A 24756-nucleotide genomic window follows, 5' to 3' on the forward strand; every position below is an offset into this window, starting at 1 on the left:
TATCCTGGCAGAGACATCAGCACCATGGACAGCTCACACTCAGCACAAAGTGTGTGTGTATGAGTATTATGGTGTGTGTGAGAGACTGTTATGTAGGAGAGAAGGAGGGTTGATATTTCATGTTGAGTAGTCATGTTGGTGCAGCAGCAGCCTGCATGGACCAGAGAACTACAGCAGTACTGTGTTTCCATCCCCAGGGAAAATATATATGGTCCTACAGGGGACAAGGCTTTAAACCCACATGGAATTATGCTGTAATTCTGGAAGGAGGGGAATGGAGGAGAGAGGAGGGTAGGGGAGAGGAGTGGACTCTGTCTGACTCCTTGGAAGACAGCAGGGTCATGACTCAATCTGCACTAACCCCGCTCAGCAGAACATAACTGGGTTAGACAGACAGACAGAGACAGAGAGAGAGAATGAGAGGGGTGAGAGAGAGCAGCTGTAAGGTGCCCCAGATATTGTGTGCCTCATTTCAGGAAGTGTGTGTGTGTGTGTGTGTGTGTGTGTGTGTGTGTGTGTGTGTGTGTGTGTGTGTGTGTGTGTGTGTGTGTGTGTGTTGAGGGGGGTCTAGATACAAGCTGCTAACACACACTTACACAGATGCACACCCTCGCACACACAGATGTGACCGCACGCACGCACACACAGACATCTGCTTCACAAAATATTTAAGGGCCTAAATCCGGTTTAATTTTTAACAAGTTTCATCTGTTCTCAGAGGGAGAGTGGAGAGGCAGAGAGAGACACAACTAGAGAAAGAACGAGAGCGGTATCCTCCGAAGACCAATATCTCATTAAGAACCCTTCTGTAGTCACTGTGCGCTGTGAGAGAGCAGTATTGGGGCGAGAGAGGTAGGAACAGACCTGCCATTATAAATAAAACTAGCTCACCTCACAGCTCTATTAAAGAGATACATTAGTGCAGGGCCTGGGAGCCCGCAGTCTACCCAGCTAACAAAGAACATTCCCAGAATGTTCGGAAATGTTTTCATTTAGATTCTACTGTTTGATAACATTACACTCACAAACCTGTTAGACTATTATATAATCAGCCATTGTGTTCCAGAAATACTGGGATAATATCAAAGGAAAACATTGATATTTAATTCTAATAAGAGTTCAAGGAAAGCTCCCCTGCAGAGCTACACGTTTACACCCTGGAATGTTTTTCGGAGGTAACGTTCAGACAACTCTGTGTTGAACATCTAGGTTAGCTTGTCTAGTCTTCCAGCCTTCTTTAGTCTGGCCTCGTCTGTTTCTAATACACATCCTTCAAACACAAGCTTTCTCTTCAAATGACTACCTAATCCATCAGTAACTCTCTGGGAAATAAAAAGCAGTAGCTGGCATTGAAGAAGATGAAGATTGCTGCAGCACAGTATCCTGCAGAAAACTGGTCTGCAGCCTAAAAGTCCCTTTATGCTGTAGCCTATTATTAATACAAACTCCTCTCCAGCTATACAACACGTTCATCTAGTAATTAAACATAGAGCTGGTATTGATTTTCTCTCTTTCCCTCACTGCAAGGGGCTGTGTGGGTGTAGGAGTGTGTGTGTAGGACATGGGTACACAGACTCTAGCCACGTGCTCCCACAGGGAGAACAACATGTCTCTGAGCTTATAAGCTGCATGGTCTGCTCATGTCTCTGAGATTGTATCTAGCAGTACTCTGCTTCTCTTTGTTTGAGAGGCACCAGGACTTACCTACATGCACACAGACAGACAGACAGACACACACACACACACTACTCGCTTGCCTGTAAGCTCGGCCTTGTGCGACCCACTGCTGTTTGTTATTTTGCTTTTCTGCCCTCTGTACTGTTGTACTGCTGAGTGGTTTCACCTCAGAGCTTAGAGAGCTTAGAGAATGTTGCCGCAGCTTTCAACGTGTCACACAGACCTGTTTGCTTTCAGATTTCCATCTGTGAACTCTCTGCTCTCTGGCTCTCTGTCTTCCTTCTCCCTTCCTTCATCTCCTGCTCTCCATCTCTCTCTTCTTTCCTCTTCATTTATTATCACTCTCTTGGCTCCTTCCTTCCTTCCTTCCCTATCTTCCCTCTCTTTAGCTTTCACCCCATGTTATAGTATCTGTACACACTCTCTCTCTCTCTCTCTCTCTCTCTCTCTCTCTCTTTCTTTCTCATTCTGTCTGTCTCTCTCTGTCTGTCTCTCTCGCTCTCCCTCCCTTTCTCTCTTCCTCCCTCTCTATTTCACTTTGTTAGAGTTCTAGTCTGTAGACCTGTGTGAGTTGTATTCTATTTCCGGCGCTGTTGGCAGCAGGAATATGTGCATATTTAGACTACTGCATGTATTTGTCTGTCTGACCTCCGTCCTGTTCCATATTCATGCTGCCTGTTTCCAACCCTCTGGCATCTCACCGCTGAATAACCGTCTTCCCAACGTAACTCCATTATTGTGTGATCTGTACATATCATTACCACCACAGCTGGCCAATAGAGGATAATAATCATAATGATGTGGCTTGGTAGTTTGGCAGGGAAATGCTTTTTCTCTTCCACTCTTTTAATGTAAGACTGTTTTTTCTGGTATTTTTTACCTGTTACTTTTTCCGCTGGAACCATACATTTTAAATGAATTGTTAAAGAAAGTGGGTTTATCCACACCTCTGTTCCATTAAAGAACAGCTATCTTTGATTTCTCCTCCCATGGAGCCCTCCTTCCTCCCCCCACTCCCTAACACAGCGATAAACTTCTGTGACATCCTCCTTTCTATTAGACTTTATTTGGTGTAACTGTGTCAGTGATCACCATGTCAGATGAACATTGATGCCAATGTGTTCCACATCATGAGTAAACTAAACATGTCAAGGGAAGAGTCTGTCAAGGTGTGTGTGTGTGTGGTGTGGTGTGTGTGTGTGTGGGGGGGGGGGGGGGGGGGGGGGGGGGGGGGGGGCTTCTGTGACAAACAGTCCAGGTTTTGATTATGACCATTATGTGAGTGAAGCAAGCCAACTTACAAGCATTTTCTCTTGTCTCATTACAGCAGAGTGGAGCAGAGTGAAATACAGTCTCTGTTATATCCAAGTATGTAAGTGATATTGTTTTTTGACGAGTGGTACTGCATCGGCGTAGTGCTTGTTGCAGTGTTGAGTGCAGTAGTAATACCACAGAGTAAGTATATGGATTTCTGCTGCTGCTGCTATTGTTTAGTGTGACTTCAGGCCCAGAAATGCAAACAGCATCTCATGGATTAATGTAGGGGAGTATAGGAGTTATTTGAGAGTTAGATAACTAGTCGATTACTGTGTGACTGTGCAATGTGTTTGTGTGTGTGTGTGTGTGTTTCAGTGGTTTAGCGTATGTGTGTGCTTGCATGTAGGGGATGTGTTTGTACGAGACTAATTGTCCTTCAAGTGATGTTGAAAGTTTATACACACACACCCAAACACATCACTCTATTGCCTGTAAGATACACTCAGCCTTGTGCGAACCATTGGCAGAGAAATGCAGTGGAGCATGGAGCTACACCCAGGAGGCCCAATGAGACCAGGGGCTCCATTACTAATCCCACCCTCCAAAAGCCTCCACTGGGGCAGCGGGCTGAAAGGCAGCTGGTTGGCTCAAATGCACCAGTTGCAGGAGAACAATTCTATAAAGCCTGTAATGTAAATAGTCAAATAGTCAAAGATAGAATCTTGAATATATACAGTTGAAGTCAGAGGTTTATATACACTTAGGCTATTTTTCAACCACTCCACAAATTTCTTGTTAACAAACTATAGTTTTGGCAAGTCAGTTAAGGCATCAACTTTGTGCATGACACAAGTAATTTTTCCAGCAATTGTCTACAGACAGATTACTTCACTTATAATTCACTGTATCACAATTCCAGTGTGTTAGACGTTTACATACACTAAGTTGACTGTGCCTTTAAACAGCTTGGAAAATTCCAGAAAATGATGTCATGGCTTTAAAAGCTTCTGATAGGCTAATTGACATAATTTGAGTCAATTGGAGGTGTATCTGTGGATGTATTTCAAGGCCTACCTTCAAATGCAGTGCCTCTTTGCTTGACATCATGGGAAAATCTAAATAAATCAGCTTTTTTTTTTTTTTTTTACCTCCACAAGTCTGGTTCATCCTTGGGAGCAATTTCCAAATGCCTGAAGGTACCATGTTCATGTGTACAAACAATAGTACGCAAGTATAAACACCATGGGACCACGCAGACGTCATACAACTCAGGAAGGAGACGTGTTCTGAACGTACTTTGGTGCGAAAAGTGCAAATCAATCCCAGAACACCAGCAAAGGACCTTGTGAAGATGTTGCAGGAACAGGTACAAAATTATCTATATCCACAGTAAAACGAGTCCTATATCGACATAACCTGAAAGGCGGCTCAGCAAGGAAGAAGCCACTGCTCCAAAACCTCCATAAAAAAGCCTGACTACGGTTTGCAACTGCACATGGGGACAAAGATCGTACTTTTTAGAGAAATGTCCTCTGGTCTGATGAAACAAAAATATAACTGTTTGGCCATAATGACCATCGTTATGTTTGGAGGAAAAAGGTGGATGCTTGCAAGCCAAATAACACCATCCCAACCATGAAGCACAGGGGTGGCAGCATCATGTTGTGGGGGTAATTTGCTGCAGGAGGGATTGGTGCACTTCACAAAATAGATGGCATCATGAGGCGGGAAAATGATGTGGATATTTTGAAGCAACATCTCAAGACATCAGTCAGGAAGTTAAAGCTTGGTCTCAAATGGGTCTTCCAAATGGACAATGTTGTGGCAAAGTGGCTTAAGGACAACAAAGTCAAGGTATTGGAGTGGCCATCACAAAGCCCTGACCTCGAACCTATAAAAAATGTGTGGGCAGAACTGAAAAAGCGTGTGCAAGCAAGGAGGCCTACAAACCTGACTCCGTTACACCAGCTCTGTAAGGAAGAATGGGCCAAAATTCACCCAACTTATTGTGGGAAGTTTGAAAGCCTACCCAAAACTTTTGACCAATGTTAAACAATTTAAAGGCAATGCTACCAAATACTAATTGAGTGTATGTTAATGTCTGACCCACTGGGAATGTGATGAAATAAATCACTCTCTCTACTATTATTCTGACATTTCACATTCTTAAAATAAAGTGGGGATCCTATCTGACCAAGACAGGGAATTGTTACTAGGATGAAATATTAGGAATTGTGAAAAACTGAGTTTAAATGTATTTGGCTAAGGTGTATGTAAACTTCAACTCTATCTGCACTCTGGACTGTGGACTGTGGTGAGACAACATCAAAAGGAGAAAGAGCAGGAGAAGAACAGAGCACTAGAGGAGAGGATCAGACTGCTGGAGGAGAGGGTGAGTGGATGGCGTGTGTCAGAGAACAACCCATTAGAGGGGTGTCCACCCCCGCAGAGAAGCCAGTAGAACAGTCCACCCCAGACCCTGACCATAGTGTCGACATCACAGCAGGACAGACAAATGAAGATCCCAAGCCCAGGGGATCCAACCCCCTCTGAGTACCCCCCCCCCCCCCCCCCCCTACACAAGCCACGTATTGTACTACTTATGGACTGAAACGGGAAATATACTGTTTACAAGATATTAAACTTTTTCCCAAACACAGATTGTCTGAACTCTGGTGTCCTACCCCAGCGCGCCTTCTGTCTGAGGACATACTAGGGTCACCCAGCCACATAATAATACACACAGGCACAAACAACCTGAGAGCACAGCATGAAAGGGTGGCCACAGCACTCGAGGGGTGATTGAAAAAGCTTCTTCTACTTTCCCCAAACGCACAAGTGGTTATCTACACCTTGCTACCACAAAAAGACTTCTCCCTGCTACCATACAACGGGTAAACACAAGTATTTCTCGTGACTGTGACTCAAAACCAAATGTTTTCCTGGCCCACATGGCTCCACCCTAGACTTGAACAGCCTATACAACCAGGTCCACCTATACATGGCAGCAATGCCCACCTTCACCCGTACCCTAAAAGGATATCCCCCTCAAACGCAGTCCAAACACTTCACACAGGAGCAAGAGATCAAAAGACACGCCGCCCAGACAAGCGAGAACCCCCTTCAGACCTACACATAGAGGACCCACGCCTAGAGGACCTACATCCAGACCACAGCAGCACCAGCCAAATCCACCGCCCCCCCAAGTCAACCATGCCCACACACCATTTAGGCTCCCTCAGATCACACCAATGCCCCCCCCCCCCCCCCCAAAGAGGACCTCAACATGGAAGTCACAGTTACGCCCAGGCCGTGAGCAGGCAAACAGGCCCAATCCCCACTCTTACACTAGCCCAAGCCAATGGCATGTACCAGATGCTCTGCTCACACTTACTGGTCTGATGCCAAACCACACGACCAACAACATTGGACACTTTATGGAAAACAAAGCCTTCACTATCTCATCCTGGAATATTCAAGGCCTGAGGTCATCTGCCTTTGGCATAAAGAGCAGGAACCTGGACTTCACCAAAGAAATCGGAAATACAGACATTGTCATACTAAAATAAATATGGCATAGAGGAGACGGACACACTGGTTGCCCTCTAGGTTACAGAGAGCTGGTAGTCCCATCCACCAAACTACTTGGTGTGAAACAGTGAAGGGACTCAGGTGGTATGCTAATTTCGCATGGAGCAGACCTAAAGTGCCGGAGAGAGCATACATGATGGTACCCTTCCCCGGCGCGTTCAGCTCCAGCCGTAGGACGCCAACCCAAGGGACGATCCCCGGGGTCAGGAGAGGACCGGTCACCCCTGCTGATGTGCGGGAACCTGTCGCCAGCTGGGACGCGGTAACCTGACAGACCAGCTGAGGCAGGGGAGCCTGGCGATCCGGCTGAGGCATGAGAGTCTGACGAGCCGGCGGAGGCAGGGAAGCCTGGCATACTGGCTGAGTCATAAAAGCCTGTAGCAGCTCCCAGACCCAATGCCATTCCACCTGACACAAAAAAACACTCCCTGATGCTTCCCTTAGGTGAGGCGTCATTCTGTAATGATGTGCCCTGAGAGTCGGGAAGCAAGTTCAGGGAGTGAATGTTTTCATAAATAAATTAATCATAATACAACAACAAGATACACAAACCACGCACAGACAGGAAAAATGAACAATGATGCCTGGGGAAGGAACCAAAGGGAGTGACATATATAGGGCAGGTAATCAAGGAAGTGATGGAGTCCAGGTGAGTGATGACGCGCAGGTGCGTGTAACGAGCAGCCTGGTGTTACAAACTTCTAACAATGGTGAGTCGAGGAGTCAAGCGCAGAGAGCAGGTAATTCAGTACGTGGATATTTTATTCCATAGACTGTGGAACCACGACATGCAAAACACCAGGGCGCATGAAACAACCCGTCCCAAAATACAACGGACTAAACTGTCCGGAAAAATACTGATAACACTCATACATAGATAACAGGAAACAAGCCCGCACAAATATCCAGCAGGCCTAGTGCCCTTAAATAGCCTACAAACAAACACTAACTCAAAACAGGTGTACCCAATTAAACCCAATAAACAGAATCAAACGAAAAGGGAATCGATGGCAGCTAATAGGCCGGCGACGACGACCGCCGAGCGCCGCCCGAACAGGAAGAGGCACCATCTTCGGCGAGATTCGTGACACCTGGTGACATAGAGGCCGGAGAGGGAGCACACGTGACACTATCCAAAATGGAGATCTATGGGTAAACCAATCTGTTTGGCCCTTTAACCTCTCTGATCTCCCAAACCCGGATCCGGTATCGTGACTACAGCCTCAAGCTCATTACCATAACGCAAATGAAATGAAATAAATATGCCATCTCGCAAGCTTAGCCTTTTGTAAACAACACTGTCATCTCAGATTTTCAAAATATGCTTCTCAACCATAGGAAAACAATAATTTGTGTAAAAGTAGCTAGCTAATGTAGCATTTAGCGTTAGCATTAGCGTTAGCATCCAGCACGCAACATTTCAACAAAAACATAAAAGCCTTCAAATAAAATAATTTCCCTTTGAAGAACTTCTGATGTTTTCAATGAGGATACTCTCAGTTAGATAGCAGATGCTCAGTTTTTCCAAAAAGATTCTTTGTGTATTAGAAATAGCTCCGTTTTATACATCACATTTGGCTACCAAAAAAAAACGAAAATTCAGTCCTCAAAACGCGAACTTTTTTCCAAATGAACTCCATAATATTGACTGAAAACATGGAAAACGTTGTTTAGAATCAATCATCAAGGTGTTTTTCACATATCTCTTCATTGATATATCGTTCTTGGACACATGGTTTCTCCCCTATATCAAATGGAAAAGTACAAGCAGCTGGCAATTGCGCACCGAATTCCACGCAGGACACCAGGCGGAAACTTGGAAAATGTAGTCTCTTATGGTCAATCTTCCAATGATATGCCTACAAATACGTCACAATGCTGCTAAGACCTTGGGCGAACGACAGAAAGTGTAGGCTCATTCCTTGCGCAATCACAGCCATATAAGGAGACAATGGAAAACAGAGCTTCAGAAATTCTGCTAATTTCCTGGTTGATGCATCATCTTGGTTTCGCCTGTAGAATGAGTTCTGGGGCACTTACAGACAAAATCTTTGCAGATTCTGAAACTTCAGAGTGAATATGCATAGTCGAGCATCTTTTCGTGACAAAATATCGCGCTTAAAACGGGAACGTTTTTTATCCAAAAATGAAATAGCGCCCCTAGAGATCTAACAGGTTAATAAACAACGGACATGAAACAGAACAGGAACAGTGTCTGGAAAGGGGAAAAATAAAAACATAAATGCTGATTCATGGAACAAACTTCCATAACAAAGCCATCATCTACAGAGTGATTAACCTGGAGAAGAGCCCTAAGCAAGCTGGTCCTTGGGCTCTGTTCACAAACACAAACAGACCCCACAGAGCCCCAGGACAGCAACATAATTAAACCAAACCAAATTATGAGAAAACAAAAATATAATTACTTGACACATTGGAAAGAATTAACAAAAAAACAGAGCAAACTAGAATGCTATTTGGCCCTGAACAGAGAGTACATAGTGGCAGAATACTTGACCACTGTGACTGACCCAAACTTAAGGAAAGCTTTGACTATGTACAGATTCAGTGAGCATAGCCTTAAGCAGACCTGGCTCTCAGGAGAAAACAGGCTATGTGCACACTGCCCACAAAATGAGGTGGAAACTGAGCTGCACTTCCTTACCTCGTTCCAAATGTATGACCATATTAGAGACACATATTTCCCTCAGATTACACAGATCCACAAAGTATTCATAAACAAACCCAATTTTGATAAAAACTGGGTGAAATACCAGCGTGCCATCACAGCAGCAATATTTGTGGCCTGTTGTGTGTTTGTGAGAGAGAGAGAGAGAGAGAGATCTTTCATTCATTCAGTTTTTTCATCATGATGTTTTGTGTAGTATTTTAGTCTTGTTTGCTTTCAGGCCTAGTAAAACGGAATCAGAAATGTAGGGTGTGTGTTATTAGTCCAATATTCCTCTGCTACTTGCAATGGGGATTTTTGCAGATGAGCACATGAATACAAAACTTGCATTGAACCCTGCTGGGAAAGCAGGGCAAACAAACACCCAAGCACACACCCAGGCACACACACATCACACCCAAGCACACACACATCACACCCAAGCACACACCCATCACACCCAAGCACACACCCATCACACCCAAGCACACACCCATCACACCCATCACACCCAAGCACACACCCATCACACCCAAGCACCTACACATCACACCCAAGCACACACACATCACACCCAAGCACACACCCATCACACCCAAGCACACACCCATCACACCCAAGCACACACACATCACACCCAAGCACACACACATCACACCCAAGCACACACCCCATCCTTGAAGCCATGGGCTCAACCAGTGTTGTTTTGTGAATAAGCTGTTAAATTATATAGACAAGTGATTTACTACCCCCCCAGATGGTAGTACACTTTGGAAAAGTGTGGTTAAGCTAGATGCTGCCTGTACCGCTGAGGTGAATATTGATTCATCACTCTTACTCACAGTAGGTTCTTCCTGATAATTATCTTTGTCAAATTAATTATCTTTGTTAGTGTCAGCATGAAAACACTATATAGGAATAACATCACAAAACCTTGATTAATCAAACAGAATCCATTGTTGTTTGTGCATACGTGTCTGTGTGTGTTTGCGTGTATGTTCAGTTATGTGCAGACTATAGTCTCCATACTGTCGAATTCTCTACCCTCTTTTCTGTTCACTTCCTCTTGGTCTCATCTCTCTCCCTCTCTCTCTCTCTCTCTCTCTCTCTCTCTCTCTCTCTCTCTCTCTCCCTCTGTGTGTGTGTGACTGAATCACAGGGTGGTTTTCTCTTATCTTGTCAGTCTAAAGGCTCATGTCTATTGATCTCTATGGTACAGTGAGCCAGTATAGGCAGAGTGACTGACAGAAACCTGGCTGAGCCTATTGCTAGTGTACCGTATGCTCTGTGTTGGAGTCTACAGTGGGTCTTTGTTGCTTTATCAAGCACACTGACTTGACATGGACGCTGACTGGACTGACCACACTGAAGCATTTAGGGGCACGTCTGATAAAGTCACAGTCACCTGAATGAACTCAAATCTTAACGCAACATGTAAAGTGTTGGTCCAATGTTTCATGAGCAGAAATAAAAGATCCCAGAAAAATGTTGTGCTCAAATTTGTTTACATCCCTGTTAGTGAGCATTTCACCTGGTTAAAAAGCATGATCATTACACAGATGCACAATGTGCTGGGGACAATAAATGGCCACTCTAAAATGTGTCTTACAATTGCAGACTACGTGTAACCACGCCAGCCCAGGACCTCCACATCCGGCTTCTTCACCCGCGGGATGGTCTGAGGACGGGGAGGGGGGTGCTGAGGAGTATTACGTCTGTAATACAGCCCTTTTGTAGCTAAAAATGAATTCTGATTAACTGGGCCTGGCTCCCCAGTGGGTGGACCTGGCTGCCAAGTGGATGGATTTATGCCCTCCCAGTCCCACCAATGGCTGTGTCCCTGCCCAGTCATGAGAAATCCATAGATTAGTGCCTCATTTATTTATTTAAATTGATTTCCTTCTGTGAACTGTAACTCAGTAAAATCTTTGAAATTGTTGTATGTTGCGTTTATATTTTTGTTCAGCATAGTTCAGTAATACATTGGTGATGCAGTTTTGGGCTGAGCTAGTTCTGTCCGCGGTACTGAAAGCATCAGATGTGTGTGTGTGTGTGTATGTTTGTTTGTGTGTGTGTGTTTCTTGTATTTAATAAACCCACTCTGTATAATGTGGCCCTTGCTGTGCGGTAATAACATTAGCATGGTTTACACTGACAAATGAGCTGCTCTTATTAAAAGAGGTGAGGATGTGTGTGCGTGCTTCAGGGTTTTGTGTTCCAATAGAACCAATAGGGGAATCTATTCTCAGTTCAGATTTGAAAAATAGCCCTCCTAGGTTGTCATACCCATTCAAATGTAACATGACTGTAATTGAATATGTCCCAGTCAGGCAGTGTATATTGTAGGGCTCTCTGACTCACTTCCATTCCAATCAATGTTGTTTCCTTCTGTGTTTCAGTCAGCCTGCCTGCATACCTGCCTGCAGCCTAGCTAGCTACCCCCTTTGTTACTCTATTGTGTTCACATTGGCTTTGCTGACCACTTTGACTTAATCTGCCCATTCATTCTCTATACACTGGTCCTTTCCTTGAGATTATTAGTTTTAGTTCTGCTACATTTACTGTACACGTGTCTTGTGTCGACAGGCTATGTGCTAGACTGTTAGCCAGTCTTCTCTGACTAAGCTAGCTAGCTCATCTGGCTAAGCTAGCTCATTGCAGGCTGCTCAATACATACACTGTGTTATTGGTTTGTCTAACCTTGCTTTGTGTATGTGATAGTGTCAGTTGATTTGGTAGAGTCAGGTGATTTTATAATGCCAAAAGAACAATGGGATTGTGGTCAATTTAGCCTCAGCAAACTCAATGCAATGTTTGTTTACTTATAATCTAACGAGCAAAACTATTGGCTATCAGGTTAATGCTTGCAGAGACATGTCGTCAGTCTTTGCTGGTTGTTTACATTCATGCTTGATTACTTTCATTGAGTGTATCCTTGTCCTTGGTTGTCCGTGTGTGTGTGTGTTTGTATGTACACTACCGTTCAAACTATATTTTACCATATCTATTGCTCAGCACAACTGAGCAAGAGGACAAGTACATTAGAGTGTCTAGTTTGAGAAAAAGACTCCTCACAAGTCCTCAACTGGCAGCTTTATTAAATATTACCCGCAAAACACCGGGCTCAACATCAACAGTGAAGAGGCAACTTCGGGATGCTGGCCTTCTAGGCAGAGTTCCTCTGTCTGTGTTCTTTTGCACATCTTAATATTTTATTTTTATTGGCCAGTCTGAGATATGGATTTTTCTTTGCAACTCTGCCTAGAAGGCCAACATCCCGGAGTCACCTCTTCACTGTTGATGTTGAGACTGGTGTTTTGCGGGTACTATTTAATGAAGCTGCCAGTTGAGGACTTGTTTGTTTCTCAAACTAGACACTCTAATGTACTTATCCTCTTGCTCAGTTGAGCACCGGGGCCTCCTACTCCTCTTTCTATTCTGGTTAGGGCCAGTTTGTGCTTTTCTGTGAAGTGAATAGTACACAGCGTGGTACAAGAACTTCAGGTTCTTGGCAATTTCTTGCATGGAATAGCCTTCATTTCTCAGAACAAGACTAGACTGACGAATTTCAGAAGAAAGTTCTTTGTTTCTTGCCATTTTGAGCCTGTAGTCGAACCAAAAAATATACTAAACTAGTCTAAAGAAGGCCAGTTGTATTGCTTCTTTAATCAGAACAACAGTTTTCAGCTGTGCTAACATAGTTTCAAAAGGGTTTTCTAATTATCAATTAGCCTTTTAAAATGATAAACTTGGATTAACTAAGACAATGTGCCATTGGATCACAGGAGTGATGGTTGCTGATAATGGGCCTCTGTGCGCTTATGTAGATATTCCATTTAAAATATCTGCCGTTTCCAGCTAAAATAGTCATTTACAACATTAACAGTGTATTTCTGATCAATTTGATGTTATTATAACGGACAAAAAAATGTGCTATTCTTTCAATAACAAGGACATTTCTAAATGACCCCAAACTTTTGAACAGTAGTGTTTTTATCTTTGAGTGTATTGGAGTGTGCGTGTTGGTGTGTTTAGCCATCCGTGAGGTTGGACATTTCTATGCGACCCCTCACCCATAGCTTGTACTAGAGCTCTGAGGGGGCATTGCTGCTAGGGCTCAGAGAGCTTGTTTCTATGCTTCCTCCTGCAGTAGAGTAACCTCCATCTGACTATTCACCCTTTACATTTCATATTGCCTCGACTGCTAGTCAGCTCAACTCACCTCAGAAATGGTACGCTATAAGAAAGAGTTTTGTTTTCTCTGGTCTAGTATTTCTCAATATGTTCCTCTGGGATCAATAGGGTTGCATATGTTGTTGCAACTCAGCAGTAGCACACCATATTCAACTAGTCAACTTATCATCATGCCCTTCACTACACAGAACATTTGTTTTCAATCGTTTTAAATCAACAATGACAGTGTTAAATGTAACACCGGGCCAGTGTCTATACGGTCCACACATTTGAGTGTTAAATTAACACTATGCCTAGTACTGACACTGTTACACTTTGTCAGTGTTATTCAATAACACCTTATATTGTATTTTTAACACTAGGAAGTGTATATAGTTTGTACCAATGGTGTTATGCAATAAAACCTCATATTATTTTTTTTTATCATCACACCAAGGTCACTCAGTGTTGAGTTAAAGGTCAGTCAAAATCATGTTTTTGGTACCGTTTGAAAGGAAACACATTTAAGTCTGTGGAAATGTGAAAGGAATGTAGGAGAATATAACACAATAGATCTGGTAAAAGATAATACAAAGAAAAAAACAACTGTTCTTTTGTATTTTTTGCAATGTATGGGAAAGGTTTTAGACTGATCCAATGAATCACTGTATTTCTGTTAAAAATGTTGTATCAAGACTTCCCACGTGTCAAATTTGTTTATTAATAACTTTTCATGTTCAAAACTGTTCACTCTCCCCAAACAATATCAGATATGTATATGTCTTGGTAAATGTTCTTGTGCTAATCGCATTAGCCTATGTTAGCTAATGCGATTCCGAAGAAGTTTTAATACACCAATGTTAACATGATATTCTCTTACCTCATTAACATAAGTACTGCCTCGTAACAAACATCGGAGAAGGCGTGTTTTCAGAGGTGCGTGTTTATATACTAGCTACTCTACTGGTGCCACTCAGTGTGAAGACATCTTGAATAAAGAACTGCAACAGTGACATTATTCATATTTTCCCTCTGAATTGCCACACAGCAAATTGGTCAGTGTTACCTAGAGCATGTTGTAATTGACATTTGTTTGATAAAATCAGTAGGAAAAATGTAGGTGGAGTACAATCTCATTTTTTTCAGATTTTCTTTTTAGAGCTTTGTCACAAAGGACCAGTCTGTCAATGCAATTTAAGTATTAGATGCAATTTCAATGTTTGATTTGCTTTATGTATCACCAAATTAGCTTGAGATGATTTTACTTCAACACTGCATCCAAGTTGATTGACATAAGTGTTTCAAAGAGCTGTAGTTAGCCATGAGAGAAACATTACTTTTCTGAATCACTGTTCAGGACATTGCAATAATATTTTCAAGTCTTTATTGCCATGTGCTCTTATGTAAGCATTATAAAAGACCTGATATCTGGCACCAGACATGCTCAAGCTTAACTTAACAGAACAATTGACCACTTAAACTGGTACAACACTTCCACTCACGGGTGGCCAAAAATGTAATGGCAGGTCTTAACTAAGCCACGCCTCCAACACAATTGCCCAGTGTACCTTGCCTTTTCTAGTGAATTGTAGAGTTACCGAACATGACTATATTTGTTAGTCACTAAGTGAGGTCCTACTGTAGGTGAACGTTACTACAATTAAACTGTAGTACATATATAGTACATATATCATAAAGCCTTACTTTGATAGCCATGTCTTACCCCAACCCAGTGGTGCTGGGAACCTACTGGTTTACAGACCACATCAGGCCTGAAAGTTATATTATGCTGGCTTGCAAAGCGATAAGTAATTCCTATTGGAATCCAGCCAGTGTTAGGACATCCGTCAGTTGGAATTTTATTCACCCACAACCTGTTAGGAACATTAAATCTGGAATAAATCTAAGTAACTGATTGGATTCATTTAGAAAAATCTATGCTATTTATCTTTGTGTAGCATAAGATAATCAATCAATCAATGTACATCCAAAAACACAGATATTAAAAACAATCCCCTCCAAAAAAATCTAATTTTGGTAGAGCGTGATTGGAAAAATGTAATAATAGGCGTGGTTTTGATGGGAACAATTTACTCTCCACAGAGTAAAACTGATTCTCTTGCTTCAGCTGCAGAAACCATTCGAAACCACTGAAAAATCAATACTAGGTCATTTGCTGTGCATTTGGCCAATTTACTGTGTAGCTGCATCAGGTGTGCTAGTGCTGGGCTGGACCAAAAATGTGTAAACCTGAGGATTCCTGGGGTACTGCAGACTGAACTGAAGATGCTTGATGGTTTACTCCAAATTACTGTACTGTAGATGATTGAGGGTTTACTCCAAATTACTGTACTGTAGATGATTGAGAGTTTATTACAAATTACTCTCCTGTAGATGATTGAGGGTTTATTCCAACACTACTGTACTGTAGATGCTTAAATTAAAGGGATAGCAGAAAAAGGGGAGGAGATAAATGAAAAGTGAATGTAATGAAGCAGTAAATTACTATGTTTTACAGTAAGCTGTGGTGGTGGGGTGCGTGAGGAGTGTAAGACCTTAGAAATAGAATGAATAGAACAGGCTTGGAACCTCTAACCCTGGCAATTTGACTGGTAAACTCATGGGTACACTCGCAAAGGCTGCCTTGTATTGTGATGCAATAATTTCCATGGTATTTTGGAATGTTCTAGCAAGTGATGATGGATTGCCATGGTAATATATAATGTTCATTCAAATGATGCTAACTGATGTGGCTAATGCAATGCAATTAATTTTTTGTAATGTCAGTTGAGTTGACTCAACAAATCACAGCACAGATTGAAAGATACACTTCCTGCTTTTACTTCCAGGCATGGGTACACGCAAAATGGCTGCAAGTCCACCCATTATGCCGTTATTTACTTGGAGACACCCTTTCTATTCATTTTATTTCTATGTGTAAGGTTGCAGTAATCCGGTGTGTTCCCGTGCACTTCCTCCCTCCCTCTAGCCCTACCTCAGTCAGCAGTTTGCCCTGCGTACAGGGGAGCAGGAGCACAGATAAAACATCAAAGACAAAGCTCTGACAATGCAAGGCCACCCGAGGCCTTGTAAAACCAATACTATAGGGCGCTGAAAGGCCCTCCGACAATTACAACCTTATTAGGCTAATCATAATGGAATAATACAATCCAGGAGGACAGCTTAGCTATAACACTGTAGCTCGCCAAGGAGACGAGACACTAACGCATATGGATGAGACAGGATGAGGGGAAGAGAAGAGAAAAGTAAAATAAAAGTTTGAGAAAGATGAAACGGTGAGTATGACTAAAAATGAGAAGAAAGTGAGGACAGGAAAAAAAATGCTGACCTTGAGCATGCAAGTGGGGTTGATTGAAGTAGAGGCTGTTTATAGTATAGGTACCAGTTTATTTGTTATTGCTCTCTTCTTCTTCCAATGTTTCCAGTGTTCTATACGTATCTCCATTCATCCGACCCCTTTCACCCCATCCCCCCTCCCACAAGGAGCGAAAGAGAGAGAGCGAGGTAGCGAGAGTGAGAAAGAGAGAGAGAGAGAGAAGCAGGCACAAATAGTGGACCCTACATTGCACTGCGGCCCCATGCAAGGCTAGCCCTGCTGCAGCACTACAGTAATCTGCAGTGCTCACAGCAGCAACAACACTGCAAACCTGAACCATGTTGCTAGCTAATAGCTCTAATACTGGCCTTAGGGTATGCTTTAGGTTTCACCCAATCTCTGCCTTTTCTTCTTCACTTTAAAGGATATATTTAGCCTAAATCCTGAGTGTTTAGAGTTTTGGTTGGAGGAGGGTTAAATCTCCACAGAGGCGTGTTGTTGGGTTAATCTCCCTGAGTGTGATGTTATTGATTATCTTGCATGATTCTTTATCCACTAAGCCCTGGGGGTAGGGACATGATCAGATTTGACTTTGGAATATGAGATACTGCTGAGTGAGAGAAATCATAGGCCTTTGTCAAAGTCTTTGTCCCCCTATCGCCACCCTATTTTCAGGCATAGACATTGCAGGGGTCTATGCGTAAGGTCACAGTCACTCACACACAAACACACACACACACAATGCTGTGATAATGTGTGGATGAGAATGTGACATTAACCTAATGACGTGATCGTGTTTACTGCTGTGACATACACACACTGCCCAGCGCAGAGTGAAGGGCAATATGTGTCTTTCTGTTAAATTCACTCTCATTTCACATCCATCTGGAATTCTATTATTATACTGAACAAAAATATAAACACAACATGTAAATTGTTGGTCCCATGTTTCATGAGCTGAAATAAAAGATCCCAGAAATGTTCCCTACACACAAAAAGCTTATTCTCTCAAATGTGTTTACATCCCTGTTAGTTAGCATTGCTCCTTTGCCAAGATAATCCATCCACAGGTGCGGCATATAAAGAAGTTGATTAAACAGCATGATCATTACAAAGGTGCACCTTGTGCTGGAGACAAATAAAACTCCACTCCACATTGTTTTAGAGAATTTGTCAGTACGTCTAACCAGCCTCACAACCGTAGACCACGTGTAACCACGTCAGCCCAGGACCTCCACATCTGGCTTCTTCACCTGCAGGATGATCTGAGACCAGTCACCCAGACAGTTGATGAAACTGTGGGTTTACACAACCAAAAATGGTCTGCACAAACTTGCAGAACCCGTCTCAGGGAAGCTCATCTGCATGCTCATCGTCCTCACCAGGGTCTTGACCTGACTGCACTTTGGCGTCGTAACCGACTTTAATGGGCAAATGCTCACTTTCGATGAGGCAAATGGTGGTCACACCAGATACTGACTGGTTTTCTGATCCACGTCCCTAGCTTGTTGAGGTATCTGTGACCAACACATGCATATCTGTATTCCCAGTCATGTGAAATCTACAGATAAGTGCCTAATGAATTAATTTCAATTGACTGATTTCCTTATACACTGAGTATATACAACATTAAGAACACCTGCTCTTTCCATGACATAGACTGACCAGGTGAATCCAGGTGAAAGCTATGATCCCTTATTGATGTCACTTGTTAAATCCACTTCAATCAGTGTAGCTGAAGGGGAGGAGACAGGTTAAAGAAGGATTTTTAAGCCTTGAACCAACTGAGAAATTAATTGTGTATGTGTGCCATTCGGTGGGTGACAATTGAAGAGCCTTTGAACAGGGTATGGTAGTCGCTGCCAGGCGCACTGGTTTGTGTCAAGAACTGCAACGCTGCTGGGTTTTTCACGCTCAACCATTTCCATGGTGTATCAAGAATTGTCCAGTGTATAAACTGTAACTCAGTAAAATCTTTGAAATTATTACATGTTGCATTTATACAGTATTTATGTTCACTATAGTTATTTACAGAGCTGTCCATGGTGCTGAAAGCATAAGCTTCCTGTGTTTGTGACTGAGGAAATAATAGATTCACCTTTTTTTACGTGCTAATGCCTGGCTTACTGTTCATCATCAAATGCCGCTCAAAGATTTATCTAATGAAGAGCACATTGAGAGTCACATCATTTGAGCAAGAGCCTTATACACACACACGCACATGCATGCACGCACACACACACACACACACACAGCATAACTATCTCATCTGCGGAGGGGATTGACAAGATCTATGATTGGGTGCAGTGTGTTGAGCCGTGACGGTTAGCCCGCGGCGGGCACTAACGTGCCTAGCGCTCCCCACTTCCCCAAACAAGCTTTGAGTGATTCACCGGAACCACCGGCTAATTACCGTAGCCGCATGGGGACCGGGAGCGGCGTGGAGAACTAGGAGACACACTCGCTAACAGGTGTCAGCTCCACAATACACCATATAGCGACAGCGGGCTTATCGTAAATCTGTTGAGACGAGGAGCCCAGGGAATATACCTAGGAAATATGTGTGCGAGAATAGGAAGGCCTCTGGAATATGTCTGAGACAATAGGTCAATGGAATACATTGTGAACTGTATGAAGGGTTGCGTCGGTACAGTAGGTGTACAGTACCATTCAAAGGTTTGGAGACACCTACTCATTCAAGGGTTTTTCTTTATTTTTACTATTTTCTACATTGTAGAATAATAGTGAAGACATCAAAACTATGAAATAACACATTTGGAATCATGTAGTAACCAAAAAAGTGTTAAACAAATCTAAATAGATTTTAGATTTTAGAGTAGCCACCCTTTGCCTTGATGACAGCTTTGCACACTCTTGAAATTCTCTCAACCAGCTTCACAAGTAATTATTTTCCAACAGCCCTTTTGGCTGCTTTTCCTTCAATCTGCAGTTCAACTCATCCCAAACCATCTCAACTGGGTTGAGGTCTAGTGATTGTGGAGGCCAGGACATCTGATGCAGCACTCCATCACTCTCCTTCTTGGTCAAATAGCCCTCACACAGCCTGGAGGTGTGTTGGGTCATTGTCCTGTTGAAAAACAAATCATAGTCCCACTAAGCCCAAACCAGATGGGATGGTGTATCGCTGCAGAATGCTGTGGTAGCCATGATGGTTAGGTGTGCCTTGAATTCTAAATAAATCACGGACAGTGTCACCAGTAAAACACCCCCACACCATAAAACCTTCTCCTCCATGCTTCACGGTGGGAACCACACATGCAGAGATCCTCCGTTCACCTACTCTGAGTCTAACAAAGACACGGCAGTTTGGACCAAAGGACAGATTTCCACCAGTCTAATGTCCATTGCTCGTGTTTCTTGGCCCAAGCAAGTCTCTTCATATTATTGATGTCCTTTAGTAGTGGTTTCTTTGCAGCAATTCAACCATTAAGGCCTGATCCACGTAGTCCTCTGAACAGTTGATGTTGTGATGTGTCTGTTAATTGAACTCTGTAAAGCATTTATTTGTGTAACTTGTGTGCTTGTCTGTGGGTTACGTGTTTCCCATTTCTTGGGTTTTTCTGGACAGTTTAAGTCCCCATGTTCGGGGCATTTGTTTTGTTGTGCGCCCTGTGTTTTCGTGGGGTTGGCTTATGTTCGCCGTTTTGTGCATTTAAATATAGCACTACCCTGAACTCTCTGCTTCCTGCGCCTGACTTCTCAACCACTACACCCAGTACGTTACATCGGTCCTCATGAGAGCCAGTTTCATCATAGAGCTTGATGGTTTTTACGACTGCACTTGAAGAAACTAAGTTCTTGATATTTTCAGAATTGACTGACCTTTATGTCTTAAAGTAATGATGGACTGTCGTTTCTATTTGCTTATTTGAGCTGTTCTTGCCATAATATAGACTTGTTTTTTTTTAATCAAATAGGGCTATCTCTGTATATCACCCCTAGCTTGTCTCAACACAACTGGTTGGCTCAAATGCATTAAGGAAAGAAATTCCACAAATTGACTTTTACCAAGGCACACCTGTTAATTGAAATGCATTACAGGTCATGAAGATGGTTGAGAGAATGCCAAGAGTGTGCGAAGTTGTCGTCAAGGCAACGGGGGGCTACTTATAATATTAAATTATATTTTGATTTGTTTAACATTTGATTTGTTTACTACATGATTCCATATATGTTATTTCATAGTTTTGATGTCTTCACTATTATTCTACAATGTAGAAAATAGTCAAAATAAAGACAAATCCTGGAATGAGCAGGTGTGTCCAAACTTTTGGCTCGTACTGTATGTATGGAATACATTTAAGACAATATGGAATATGTGAGAGACAATATGTACAGTAACACTGAGGAATATGTGAGAGAGAATAGGACGGCTTATAGAATACAAGATAGGCCTGTGGCATACTGTACTGAGAGGACCTCTCCCACCAACACCCTTGTTAATTGGAAGCTGGATACCAGGAAGTCTGATCAATTCAAGTAAATCAATTGCAATAGAGGTCAAGGATGGTGTGTGTGTGTGCGTGAGCGTGCGTTTGTGTGTGTATCCATACATTACTGTGTGTGTGTGTGTGTGTGTGTGTGTGTGTGTGTGTGTGTGCGCCATCAATGGCAACCCAATTTTAACCCATCAATATGCTCTCTCCCTCCACCTTCTCCATCCCATCCCTCTCTGAATCCCTAGATGGTATATAAGCCCTGGCTGTGCTCACAGTACTTCCAGACCACACAGATGCACTGCAGTAAGAGGATCCCGTGTGGCCAGTACTGTCTGGAGGTGCAGCAGAGGTGTCCCTTCATCCTTCCTGACAACGACGATCTCATCCACGGAGGAAGCCCCAGTTTTATATGCACAGGTACAGCCTGTTATACTGTATGATAGACAGGTTATATGCACAGGGAAATAATATGAAGATATTGGAGAATACTCTCAGTTAAAAAGTCTTAAGGCTTGAATCCTGCAAACAGGATCGATATGACAACAACAGCCAGTGAAAGTGCAGGGCACCAAATTCAAAACAACAGAAATCTCATAATTTAAATTCCTCAAACATAGAAGTATTTTACACCATTTTAAAGATAAACTTGTTGTTTATCCCACCACAGTGTCCGATTTCAAAAAAGGCTTTACAACGAAAGCACACCAAACGATTATGTTAGGTCTGCACCTAGTCACAGAAAAACAGCCATTTTTACAGCCAAAGAGAGGAGTCACAAAAAGCAGAAATAGAGATAAAATGAATCACTAACCTTTGATGATCTTCATCATATGACACTCATAGGACTTCATGTTACACAATACGTGTATGTTTTGTTCAATAAAGTTCATATTTACAGTGGGGCAAAAAAGTATTTTGTTAGCCACCAATTGTGCAAGTTCTCCCACTTACAAAGATGAGAGAGGCCTGTAATTTTCATCATAGGTATACTTCAACTATGACAGACAAAATGAGAAAAAAAATCCAGAAAATCACATTGTAGGATTTTTAATTAATTTGTTTGCAAATTATGGTGGAAAATAAGTATTTGGTCACCTACAAACAAGCACGATTTCTGGCTCTCACAGACCTGTAACTTTTTCTTTAAGAGGCTCCTCTGTCCTCCACTCATTACCTGTCTTAATGGCACCTGTTTGAACTTGTTATCAGTATAAAAGACACCTGTCCACAACCTCAAACAGTCACACTCCAAACTCCACTATGGCCAAGACCAAAGAGCTGTCAAAGGACACCAGAAACAAAATTGTAGACCTGCACCAGGCTGGGAAGACTGAATCTGCAATAGGTAAGCAGCTTGGTTTGAAGAAATCAACTGTGGGAGCAATTATTAGGAAATGGAAGACATACAAGACCACTGATAATCTCCCTCGATCTGGGGCTCCACGCAAGATCTCACCCTGTGGGGTCAAAATGATCACAAGAACGGTGAGCAGAAATCCCAGAACCACACGGGGGGACCTAGTGAATGACCTGCAGAGAGCTGGGACCAAAGTAACAAAGCCTACCATCAGTAACACACTACGCCGCCAGGGACTCAAATCCTGCAGTGCCAGACGTGTCCCCCTGCTTAAGCCAGTACATGTCCAGGCCCGTATGAAGTTTGCTAGAGAGCATTTGGATGATCCAGAAGAAGATTGGGAGAATGTCATATGGTCAGATGAAACCAAAATATAACTTTTTGGTAAAAACTCAACTCGTCGTGTTTGGAGGACAAAAAATGCTGAGTTGCATCCAAAGAATACCATACCTACTGTGAAGCATGGAGGTGGAAACATCATGCTTTGGGGCTGTTTTTCTTCAAAGGGACCAGGACGACTGACCCGTGTAAAGGAAAGAATGAATGGGGCCATGTATCGTGAGATTTTGAGTGAAAACCTCCTTCCATCAGAAAGGGCATTGAAGATGAAACGTGGCTGGGTCTTTCAGCATGACAATGATCCCAAACACACCACCCGGGCAACAAAGGAGTGGCTTCGTAAGAAGCATTTCAAGGACCTGGAGTGGCCTAGCCAGTCTCCAGATCTCAACCCCATAGAATATATTTGGAGGGAGTTGAAAGTCCGTGTTGCCCAGCAACAGCCCCAGAACATCACTACTCTAGAGGAGATATGCATGGAGGAATGGGCCAAAATACCAGCAACAGTGTGTGAAAACCTTGTGAAGACTTACAGAAAACATTTGACCTCTGTCATTGCCAACAAGGGTATATAACAAAGTATTGAGATAAACTTTTGTTATTAACCAAATACTTATTTTCCACCATAATTTGCAAATAAATTCATTAAAAAACCTACAATGTGATTTTCTGGATTTTTTTTCTCATTTTGTCTGTCATAGTTGAAGTGTACCTATGATGACAATTACAGGCCTCTCTCATCTTTTTAAGTGGGAGAACATGCACAATTGGTGGCTGACTAAATACTTTTTTTTGCCCCACTGTATATACAAAAATCTGACTTTACATTGGCGCGTTGTTTAGTAGTTCCAAAACATCCGGTGATCCGGTAAACATTGATAAAAGATACAACTATTATGCATGGAATTATATAGACACTTTTCCTTAATGTAACCGCTGTGTCAGATTTGAAAAAAGCTTTACCAAAAAAGCACACCATGCAATAATCTGAGTACAGCGCTCAGACAACAAATCAAGCCATACAGATATCCGCCATGTTGTGGAGTCAAGAGAAGTCAGAAATAACATTATAAATATTCACTTACCTTTGATGATCTTCATCAGAATGCACTCCCAGGAATCCCAGTTCCACAATAAATGTTTGATTTGTTCGATAAAGTCCATCATTTATGTCCAAATACCTCCTTTTTGTTTGCGTGTTTAGCCCAGTAATCCAAATTCATGACGCTCGAGCAGACAAAAAGTCAGAAAGTTCCATTTCAGTCTGTAGAAACATGTCAAACAAAGTATAGAATCAATCTTTAGGATGCTTTTATCATAAATCTTCAATAATGTTCCAACCGGAGAATTCCTTTGTCTTCAGAAATGCAATGGAACTCAAGCTAACTCTCACGTGAACAGCTCATGCCACTCAGCTCATGTCAGCTCATGCCACTCTGCCAGACCTCTGACTCAATCCCCTCTCATTCCCCCCTCTTTCAAAGTAGAAGCATCAAACACGGTTCTAAAGACTGTTGACATCTAGTGGAAGCCTTGGGAAGTGCAGTTTGACCCCATAGACACTGTATATTCGATAGACAAAGAGTTGAAAAACTACAAACCTCAGATTTCCCACTTCGTGGTTGGATTTTGTCTCAGGTTTTTTGCCTGCCACATGAGTTATGTTATACTCACAGACATCATTCAAACAGTTTTAGAAACTTCAGAGTGTTTTCTATCCTAATATACTAATAATATGCATATATTAGCAACTGGGCCTGAGTAGCAGGCAGTTTACTCTGGGAACCTTATTTATCCAAGCTACTCAATACTGCCCACAGCCATAAGAAGTTAAACATGGAGTACAACCACATCACTGATCTGTTACAACTAGCTCATGGAACTAAAATGGCAACAT

General features: G+C 42.5%; 1 protein-coding gene across 1 annotated transcript in view; it reads left to right on the top strand.

Annotated features, from left to right (window-relative positions):
- LOC110501609 (transmembrane protein FAM155A-like) overlaps positions 1-24756 on the top strand; it is a 159880-nt gene that overhangs the window by 130890 nt on the left and 4234 nt on the right. The window contains exon 2 of the mRNA XM_021579293.2: positions 21409-21580. Within this exon, the coding sequence (XP_021434968.1) occupies positions 21409-21580 (172 nt within the window). The remainder of the gene's footprint in view (positions 1-21408; positions 21581-24756) is intronic.

Source organism: Oncorhynchus mykiss, chromosome 22 (genome assembly GCF_013265735.2).
Source record: "Oncorhynchus mykiss isolate Arlee chromosome 22, USDA_OmykA_1.1, whole genome shotgun sequence".
Taxonomy (NCBI): Eukaryota; Metazoa; Chordata; class Actinopteri; order Salmoniformes; family Salmonidae; genus Oncorhynchus; species Oncorhynchus mykiss.